The 11,111-nt window shown below is 42.1% G+C and overlaps 1 protein-coding gene across 1 annotated transcript in view; it reads left to right on the top strand.

Moving 5' to 3' along the window:
- LOC102983763 (phosphatidylcholine translocator ABCB4) overlaps positions 1-11,111 on the top strand; it is a 77,883-nt gene that overhangs the window by 61,598 nt on the left and 5,174 nt on the right. Inside the window, exons 24-27 of the mRNA XM_028490120.1 lie at positions 2,225-2,381; positions 4,143-4,340; positions 5,775-6,002; positions 9,016-9,162. Of these exons, the coding sequence (XP_028345921.1) occupies positions 2,225-2,381; positions 4,143-4,340; positions 5,775-6,002; positions 9,016-9,162 (730 nt within the window). The remainder of the gene's footprint in view (positions 1-2,224; positions 2,382-4,142; positions 4,341-5,774; positions 6,003-9,015; positions 9,163-11,111) is intronic.

An 11,111-nucleotide genomic window follows, 5' to 3' on the forward strand; every position in this document is an offset into this window, starting at 1 on the left:
TGGGAACACTTGACTGACGTCTGGTAAACACTGTTCCCTAACCAGCCCTGGGATGACCCTGCCAACTTTTGCCTCTTAGCCTTTCCTATTTTCTTGGTTTCCAAGGCTAACCAATGATCTTTCAAAATATGCTAAATACATTCAATTAGGTTGCAGTCTAGTCTTGCCAAAGAGAAGCCATTCTTTTAAGATCACTTGGGTGTATTTCTGCTCTGATGGGGTGATTTTTAAAAAGTAGCAAACAACTTAAAAAAAAAAAAGCCCAGGGTCAAGACGGACAGAGTGAAAGTGTTTAAAAGCTGTACTTTTGTTTTCATCCAAAATTAAAATAACCATGAAAAAAGAATATATATCTTTGCATCAATCAGGATCCCAGCAGGGAACAAATGGCCCTGCAGATGGGGTAATGGAGGACAGTTTGCTAAAGGGTCTGTTTATAAAGGTGTGAGAAGTATTAAGGTCAGCAGTGCCCAGCTAGGCACCACTAAGACCTTACTTAAGCCTAAAGGGCAAGAGGAGGGAAAGATTTTCAGAAGCCAGCGCAGGGGCCTTCTGTGGTCTTTGGTGGAAGGACCTCAGCACCACAACTCTCCAACAGGAAAGAGACCAGCACAACAGACGGCCTGGTCCCACTCCTCCAGCCTCCTTCCCTGCTATGCTTTTCCTTGCCAAACCCCATCAGGAGCCAGAGGACCAGAAAACCTTTCGATGAAGACCCTGAAGGTCAGCCTGTCAGGCATAGAGGAGGATGGTATAAGATAGAGATGGGAGAGTAGAAAGTGGTTTTGAAGGGACAGATGGAAATAGCCAGCTGGGAATTACCACTTGGAGACATTCATTGTCTAGAAAAATACCAATGAAAAAATTGGCCCTGCTTTTAAAAACTGTTTTGTTTTTCTCATTAAAATGTTAAATTCTGGATAATTGGAAGATAGCTTTTAAAATCTTTCATACTAAAGCTGCATTACAGGCTGTACAGGAAAGCTAGGCAGCTAGCTACATGTGAGTTGTTCATCACTCTTCTAAAATTTGATTTTTGATAATTAACCTCATCAAATATTTAAGGGAGAGCCTTACTCTACCCACCATTTCCCCCACCCCCGTGTACTTAAAATACATTTTAATACCTTAGATTTACACTTTGCTGCACAGCAGTAATTAATACAGCATTGTAAATCAACTATACTTGAATTTTAAAAAAAGAATTTAAAAAATAATGTATTAAATTACAAAACAAGGAGCCAAATGCCCTGACACCCGATCCAGAATTATTTATCTGGTCTGTATCAGGGATACAGAAGCAAAGCAGAAAATATTCAGTGCATGGAATTTATTTAAGTTTTTCAAACTTGTGGAACTTTGGTCTCTCTTATTTGAGTGTAGCTCAAAGAGACCAAAAAAAAAAAAAAAAAAAAAAAGTTTCCCCCCCAAAATCTTAGATTTAGAAGTTTGGGGGAAATTGTTTAAAGTTCTCTATTAGAGATTTTCCTACCCTCCCCTCTCTCTAGGGAGCTCTGGTGCCAGAAGTAAATAGCTTTGTGGAGGTGTAAATCTCAAGAATCTTTAGTTCCTCCTAGAAGTTATAATCCATATCCATTCTTTTAATTGGAGAATAGACCTTTAGCTTAACTGTTTTTTCAGGGTCATAGCAATAGTTATTTTACTTGTAAGAGAAAAGCTATTTGTAGTAAAGGCTTATTTTGCTCAGTAAGAATTCTTTAACCACGGTGACGATGATTATTGTTTGTGCGGGGCTGCAGAAGAAACCACACTCTGGAGATCAGGGCTGTAAAGTCAGGAGGAAACCTCGCTCCTTGTCTGGTACTGATCAAGTCCCTTCAGCCCCCAGAGCTTCAGTTCCCTCAAGTCTAAACGGGGTATGTGGCTTGTTACTAGAATTACCTGAGATCACAACTCAAGATTCTGTTAGCAGACGCTTCCTGAGAGAGGAGAGCTTTACAAAGTTACATGAAATCTAGGAAATGAGAAGCTCCCTAAGGAAGCCAGAAGGCAGTAGAAAAAAGGAAACCCTCAGGCAGCGGGTGCCGCCTCCCCTCCCCGTCTCCTTTGGTCCTGGAATTTTCTAGCGATGTGTGGGGGAGGGAGAAGGGGGATGAGTAAGGGAGTGAAAACATCTGTACTGGCCAGCAGTAAGCCTTTGGGCTTTGAGACATCTCGGGGCTAAATTATATAAATTAATGTTTAAATTTCTTCTCCCATCTAGGGTGTTTTCAGCGATCGTGCTGGGCGCCGTGGCTCTAGGCCACGCGAGTTCCTTTGCTCCAGACTATGCTAAAGCCAAGCTGTCTGCAGCGCACTTATTCAGCCTGTTTGAAAGACAACCTTTGATTGACAGCCACAGTGAGGAAGGCCTGAGGCCTGTGAGTTCTCTGCTGTCTGATCAGCACTTTGTTAATTTTTCCCTAAAGGTTTGCTGTCTGCTGCTAGACCATGTCGACCGAAAAAAAAAAGGCATGACGTGAGAGTTGTGAGTTAAATTTTATTCGGGGCAAAATGAGGACTGCAGCCCGGGGGACAGCAGCTCAGAGAGCTCAGAGAAACTGCTCCTAAGAGGGAGGGGGAAGGTCAGAGTTCCATAGGATTTTAGTGAAGGGGGCACGTGCAGTCAAGCACGCATTTTGGCAGAGCCTTGCTACTGGTCACAAGGAGCAGATGCCCCCAGTAACGGTTGTGGTGCTTTTCTAGGTACGAGAAGATGGAAGAAATTGGGTTCATAAAATTTTCTCCTGAAAATGGCTAACTATCTGAAGGCCTGTTCTGCCAGTTTTTCCCAGAGCACAGAGTGCCTCATTCCTGATCTCCACCCCGAACTCCTTTCAGGGGCCGTCGTGCCGCAGTTTGTGACTTTGTCCTTGTAGAGGCAGATGGCAAGCGGCAATTTTTAGTTGGCAGTCGCAGCCACAGGATAAATGTGTAGTGATTACACTGACATTCACTTCACTGGCTTTGTGATAGTTACAAGGCTAATAATATTTGGCCAACTTTCCTGGCATTTTCAAATTTCATAGGGGGTTGCAAGGATGAGCACATCAAAAGTAAACCCTCAAATCCAGATGTACTAGAACTGAATAACTTCCATGAAAATTGTGAGTCATTTCTGCATGGAAGGTATGTGCCCTTAGCCGTGTGTGTAACTGCGTTAGCAATTTGGCTTTCATCGCATGTTGTTGTCGCAGCGTTACGACTGGTGAGAAGGCCACTTTATTCAGGGTAGGAGGAATAATCCTTTACTATCCCCAAACTTAGATCTCAGTGTTCTTTGTGTTCCTTGCATAACACAAGCCGCTGCACGTTTTAATGCAGGCGAAGCAGCGTGGGTAAAGTGATGGGGACTTAACACAACCGTTTTGGAACTTCACCAGGTATTTCCTGTTCTGAGAAAATAGCTGTGCCCAGTGAGGGAGATAAAGTGGCCACCAGGGCTGCAGGCAAGGGCTGTCCACTGAGGTGGCAGGTAGAAACTGCTCTAAATCCCCAAGCCTCTGAGCCTTGGGCCATGGACTTGGCTCCAGCCGCAAAATCATCAGTTGGGAAAACTAAATATTTGTCTTCAATGAACCAGAAATTTTGAGTTTAGTTAACAACTCTGTAATATGACTCTCTTTAACCTGTACCCCCGGCTCCCATCTTCATTTTATATAACAACTTGCTACCAATACTAACTGGTGCCAGTACCTGTACTGAATATGAATTGTATGTTTCTCTGCTATAGTGTTTGGTAAAGCTTCCTTGAAATTATACTTTTTTTTTTTAATTTATTTTTGGCTGCACTGGGTCCTCATTGCCGCACGCAGGCTTTCTCTAGTTGCGGTGAGCAGGAGCTACTCTTCGTTGCAGTGCGCGGGCTTCTCATTGCGGTGGCTTCTCGTGTTGCAGAGCACAGGCTCTAGGTGCATGGGCTTCATTAGTTGCGGCTCACGGGCTCAGTAGTTGTGGCACACGGGCGCAGTAGCTCCGCGGCATGTGGGATCTTCCCGGACCAGGGCTCGAACCCACGTCCCCTGCATTGGCAGGCAGATTGTTAACCACTGCGCCACCAGGGAAGCCCTTGAAATTATACTTTTTATTCCAGTCGTTATCAGACCAATTACAATCGCAACATAAAAATACCTATTTTTTAGGATAAGTTTGAAGGAAATGTGACACTTAATGAAGTCGTGTTCAACTATCCCACGCGGCCAAACGTGCCCGTGCTTCAGGGGCTGAGCCTCGAGGTGAAGAAGGGCCAGACGCTGGCCCTGGTGGGCAGCAGCGGCTGTGGGAAAAGCACGGTGGTCCAGCTCCTGGAGCGATTCTACGACCCCTTGGCTGGAACAGTGGTGAGCACACTTTCTTAAATTAGTAACTTGATTTAAGGCAGTATTTCAAGTGGCTAAACCAATATTCCCATAATGGAAAAAACGACAAGACCTATAATCCTAACTGATCCGATGACCACATTCTATAAACCCCAAGGTGGCACCCATAGTCAGACAAATATATGGGGACAATAGGGTAGAACATCAGAAATTGAGTGTAGTTCAGAAAGTACTGAGTATGAAGTTGATCTGTGCCCTGCCCTGGGCCTTTTGAGCCAGCTGGAGCCTCCTGCGTGAACACTCACTCGCTTCCTGGGTTATAAAGGTAAGCCGCACAGTCCTGCCAGAGTTCTGAGTAGACTCCCTCCCCTCCTCCTCCTGCCTTGCCATCTCTCTCTAACCCGTACTCCAGCCCTCTCATATTTGGCTTTCAGCACTGATGTTGTGGTATCTAGCCCCTGGCCCTCTTCCATGAGTGGAGACTTGGCTCTTACCGATAATGGCTGCATTTCCCATTACCTTGGGATGGTACCCACTGACCTAGCCCAGGAAGCCCACCCCCATTTAGACAGTCACCAGAATGTTAAACCTTGTTGTTTCTTTGGGGAAAATCTTATGCTTCCACTGTTACAATTACTCTGAAGGTATGAATATGGGCAAACCAGCTCAACGATACTCTGTAGGTGTGCTGTGCTAATACTACAGTGGGAATTTCTTTCTCTAGAGGGCAAGACTGTTTGACTTGTATTTCTTCACCATGCCCTTTGCGTTGTTGGAAGCTGTATTCTCAGTTAGCACATCACAAGGCTCCTGTAGAAACATCATGCCTCCTGCTTACAGCAAACAAAAAAATAATCAAAACCACCATCAACAAAGACAGTTTTCCAAAGATAAAGATACCGCCCTTTGAGCTTGTCCACTTTCCATTGAACTCTTGTCCTCAGTGCTATCAAAAAGAGAAATGGGGGAAGTTGAAGGCTGGTAGTTCTCAAGTGAAAGAGAGGTAGAGGTAGGAAAGGAGATAACCAACTTTCAAAATCTGGGGCCATGCTGCTGATCTGCTTTTTTTCCTGGTGTGCCCGGAGGAGGGGGATACAGTCAAGGTGAAAGGTTGCAGTTGTTTAGGCGACAGCAGATATGAGCAGGACACCTAACTGCATACTTGTTAAAGGCAGAGGACAGTACGCTTGCCTGGATGAGGGCAGGTAGGAACAAAGAAAGTAATGTGGAAAGACGGGGCCAAACGTGCCACCATTTTTCCAGGTAGAACAAGAAAGGGATGGCCTAGTCAACATAAAAAAAAAAAATCATTTTGTTGGCTGTGTTGGCCTCCAGCAGTGTAAGAGCTTGCAGGTTGTGAGGGTTGGTATTTCACAAACTGCTGATGCCCACGGGCAACAGTCCTCCTAGTAACTTACTATTTAGTTGTTTTTTGTTTTTAAGTCCTTCTTATAGTTTGTGGACTTTGGTTTTCAGCTCCTAGATGGTCAAGAAGCAAAGAAGCTCAACATCCAGTGGCTCAGAGCCCAACTCGGAATTGTGTCCCAGGAGCCCATCCTGTTTGACTGCAGCATTGCTGACAACATTGCCTATGGAGACAACAGCCGGTCTGTAAAGATGCCTGAAATTGTGAGTGCTGCCAAAGCAGCCAACATCCATCCTTTCATCGAGACCTTACCCAAAGTAAGTGAACTGGTAGCTTCCTAGACTGACAGCAGAATCAACTGCAAACTGTTTTCTTCCTCCAGCAGTTCCCAAAGTTATAATTCAAGGTCTTGTAACAGAACTTGCCTCTGTACTAGCACTGTGACCTTGGACAAGACACTGAAGTCCATGATACCAAGTTTCCTTACTGGTAAATGAGAAAATTAGGCGTGGTGTCTACCTCGTACAAATGTCCTGAGAAGCAAACGAGGTGATGTTAAGTCACCTCAAACTGGTGGTTGAGGGCTGTGTTCATACTGTAGCCATGTTTGCTTTCTTCCTTATGGTACTTTCTTTTTTTTTTTTTTTTTTTTTTTTGCGGTACGCGGGCCTCTCACTGCTGTGGCCTCTCCCGTTGTGGAGCACAGGCTCCGGACGTGCAGGCTCAACGGCCATGGCTCACGGGCCCAGCCGCTCCGCAGCGTGTGGGATCTTCCCAGACCGGGGCATGAACCCGTGTCCCCTGCATCGGCAGGCGGACTCGCAACCACTGCGCCACCAGGGAAGCCCGGTACTTTCTTTTTTAATTAAACATTTTATTTTGAGATAATTATAGATTCATGTGCAGTTGTAAGGAATACAGAGATCTTGTGTACCCTTGACCCAGTTTCCTCCAGTGACATCTTGCAAAACTAATAGGGTAGGGTATTGCAACCACAATACTAATTTTGATACAATCCACTGATCTTGCTCAGACTTCCCCAGTTTTATTATACTTGTCTGCATTTGTACACGTTTGTAGTTCTATGCAATTGTATTGCGTGTGTAGACTCATGTATCCACTACCCGTCAAGATATGGAACGTTTTCATCACCAGATTCCTCATGTTGCCCTTTTATAGCCACACACACCTCTTCCCTGCCCTTACTCCCCACGACCCCTGGCAACCACTAACTGTTCTCCATTTCTGTAATCTTATACTTTAAGAATGTTATGTAAACATATGTACAGTATATAACCTTGTGAGATTAGCTTTTTCCCTCAGCATAATTCCCTGAAGCTGTTGTGTATAACTGTAGTTCATGCCTTTTCACTGCTGAGTTGGATGGATCCATGGTCTGGATGGCCCGCAGCTTTTTACATTTTTATTGGGGTATAGTTGATTTACAATGCTGTGTTAGTTTCTGGTGTACAGCAAAGTGAATCACTTATACATATAGATTTATCCACTCTTTTAGATTCTTTTCCCATATAGACCATTACAGAGTACTGAGTAGAGTTCCCTGTGCTATACAGTAGGTCCTAATTAGTTATCGATTTTATATATAGTAGTGTGTATGTGTCAATCCCAATCTCCCAATTTATCCCCCCCCTTACCCGCTGGCAACCGTAAATTTATTTTCTACATCTGTAACTCTGTTTTGTAGAGAAAAGGGAACCCTCTTGCACTGTTGGTGGCAATGTAGATTGGTACAGCCACTATGGAGAACAGTATGGAGGTTCCTTACAAAATGTAAAAATAGAGCTACCATATGGTCCTCAGCTTTTTTAACTAGTCACCTGTTGAAGCACATCTAGGTTGTTTCCGTTTGGGCTATTAAGAGTAAAGCCGCTATAAATACTTGTGTACAGGTTTTAGTGTGACCCTAAATTTTTATTTCTCTGCGATAAATGCCCAGGAGCACAGTTGCTAGACCATATGCTAATTGCTTGTTTAACTTTATAAGAAACCGCTAAACTGTTTTCCAAGGTGGCTCTGCCATTTCATTTTCCCACCAGCAAGTAGGAGGGATACAGTTGCTCTGAATCTTTGCCAGCATTTACTGTTGCCACTATTTTTTCTACCATCCTGATAGGTGTATAGTGATATCTTACTGTGGTTTTAATTTGCGTTTCCTAATGGCAGAGGATGTTGAACAATTTTTTATATAGTTATTTGCCATCTATATTTCCTCTTTGGTGAAATGTCTGTCTTTTCATGTCTTTTGCCCATTTTCTAATTGGATTATTTTTTACTGTTGAGTTTTGACAGATTTTTATATATTCATGTTACTAGTCCTGTGTTGGAAATGTAGTTTGCAAATATTTTATCCCAGTTTGTAGCTTATTTTTTCATCCTTTTAACACGGTCTTTTTCAGAGCTTCGGTTTTTAATTTTGATGAGGTCCAATTCATTTTTTCCTTTTACAGACTGTGCTTTTGATGTCAAGTCTGAGAACTCTTTGCCTAGCCCTTGGTCCTGAAGATTTTTCTCCACTGTTTATTTTCTAAATTTATGGTTTTACATTTTACTTTTAATTTCACACTCCATTTTGAGTTAATTTTGGTATAAGGTTGTTTTTCTTTAGTGTTTTATTTCTTTGGAGAGGACCTGTACTCTCCAATTTCCATGGTCCCCAACACCCCCTATTTATTACCTCATTATAGCAGCTATGACTATAGCCAAATTGCAGTGAAATCAATGTGAATTTGAAAACGAAGAGTTCAGTGAAACAATTTTCACAGTGACTAGTAACTTGATCTTATATTGAGTGATGTGTATTTTTTTCTCTTGATGATTATATATTCCTTAAGTGTAAGAACAGAGACAAATTCATTTTTATACTTCCCACAGTTCTGGCATAATAGGTAGCTGGGAAATATTTAAGTGAATGAATGAGTTTAAAAAAGGCTCCATGTGGGTCACTGGGCTCCATGTGGGTCATGTGAATATTTCAAATTTAAAATGTTATACCTTAAACATTAACATGTAACCACTTTAGGACTCCAGTGATAGCAGATCAACTGACATTTTGGTAACGGTAGGAACTGGAGAATTTGTTGCAGCATACCATTGAAAACTAAGGTCATTAATTTTCTAGTTTGATTTTGAAAATGAATGTCCTGTTAAAATTAAATAGACAACTTGGTAGTTGTTACAGAAACTTTTTAGTGATTCTAAGAAATTTTTTCTTATGATCAGAAAGGTCAAGTGTTAAGAAGTTTATTCAATATGTCATTAGAATTTTTCTGAGCTAGAACTTTATTAACTTTATTAATGGCTAACTTGCAGAAATATGAAACAAGAGTGGGAGATAAGGGGACTCAGCTTTCAGGAGGTCAAAAACAGAGGATAGCTATTGCCCGAGCCCTCATCCGACAGCCCCAAATCCTACTGTTGGATGAAGCTACATCAGCTCTGGATACTGAAAGTGAAAAGGTATGGCCTCCTACCTCATGTCCCATTTAATTTATAAAATAGAACTTTGTGCAGTCAACCATGAAAAAAATAGATAAACACACAAACAGCTCATACAGCTCAATATCCAGGGGGAAAAAAAAAAACCCAATCAAGAAATGGGCAGAAGACCTAAATAGTTATTTCTCCAAAGAAGACATACAGATGGCCAACAAGCACATGAAAAGATGCTCCACATCACTAATTAATGGAGAAATGCAAATCAAAACTACAGTGAGGTACCACCTCACACTGGTCAGAATGGCCATCATCAAAAAGTCAACAGGGACGTCCCTGGTCGCACAGTGATTAAGAATCCACCTGCCAATGCAGGCGACATGGGTTGGATCCCTGGTCCTGGAAGATCCCACATGCTGCAGAGCAACTGAGCCCGTGCCACAACTACTGAAGCCTGTGCACCTAGAGCCCATGCTCTGCAACAACAGAAGCCGCCGCAATGAGAAGCCCGTGCACCGCAAGGAAGAGTAGCCCCTGCTTCCCACAACTAGAGAAAGCCTGCATGCAGCAACAAAGACCCAACACAGCCATCCATAAATAAATAAATAAATAAAATAAATAAAATTTTATTTATTTATTTAAAGAAAAAGTCTACAAATAAATAATAAATGCTGGAGAGGGTGTGGAGAAAATGGAACTCTCCTACACTGTTGGTGGGAATGTAAATTGGTACAACCATTATGGAGAACAGTATGGAGGTTCCTTAAAAAACTAAAAATAGAACTACCATATGACCCAGCAATCCCACTCCTGGGCATATATCTGGAGAAAAACATGGTCTGAAAGTATACATGCACCCCAGTGTTCATTGCAGCACCATTTACTATAGCCAGGGTATGGAAGCAACCTAAATGTCCACTGACAGACAAATGGATAAAGAAGATGTGGTACATATATACAATGGAATGCTACTCAGCCATAAAAGAGAACAAAATAATGCCATTTGCAGCAACATGGATGGACCTAGAGATTATTATACTAAGTGAAGTAAGTCAGAGAAAGACAAATACCATTATGATATCACTCAAATGTGGAATCTAATTTAAAACTGATACAAAGGAACTTATTCACAAAACAGAAACAGACTCACAGACATAGAAAACAAACTTATGGTTGCCAAAGGGGAAAGGATGGGAGGGATAAATTAGTCTGCTTTTAAAATGTACATACTACTATATATAAAATAAATAACCAACAAGGACCTACTTGTATAGCACAGGGAACTATACTCAATATTCCATAATAACCTATATGAGAAAAGAATTTGAAAAATACATACATGTATATGTATAACTGAATTACTCTGCTGTACACCTGAAACTAACACACCATTGTAAATCAACTCTATTTCAATAAAATTTTTTAAAATAGGCAAGCACAGGGCTTCTCTGGTGGCGCAGTGGTTGAGAGTTCGCCTGCCGATGCAGGGGACATGGGTTTGTGCCCCGGTCCGGGAGGATCCCACATGCCGCCGAGTGGCTGGGCCCATGAGCCATGGCTGTTGGGCCTGCGCGTCCAGAGCCTGTGCTCCGCAACGGGAGAGGCCACAACAGTGAGACGCCCGCATACCGCAAAAAAAAAAAAAAAAAAGGCAAGCACAGAAAAAAACAAACGTAGATAGTGGTTATTTTGAAGTAGAGTATTTTTATTGAATCCCTTCCAGCATTTTCCAAATTTTCAAAAACGACCACGTATTACTTGTATAAACAAAAAAAGTAATGTTATTTTTTGCACTTTTCATTTGCTTTAGCACATAAATAATTGAAAAACTGGGACATAAAAGACTCAAAACTCAAGTAGTTAAGTTTAGAGGCCACAACAGTGAGACGCCCGCATACCGCAAAAAAAAAAAAAAAAAAGGCAAGCACAGAAAAAAACAAACGTAGATAGTGGTTATTTTGGAGTAGAGTATT

The sequence above is a fragment of the Physeter macrocephalus genome, chromosome 5 (assembly GCF_002837175.3).
Source record: "Physeter macrocephalus isolate SW-GA chromosome 5, ASM283717v5, whole genome shotgun sequence".
Classification (NCBI taxonomy): Eukaryota; Metazoa; Chordata; class Mammalia; order Artiodactyla; family Physeteridae; genus Physeter; species Physeter macrocephalus.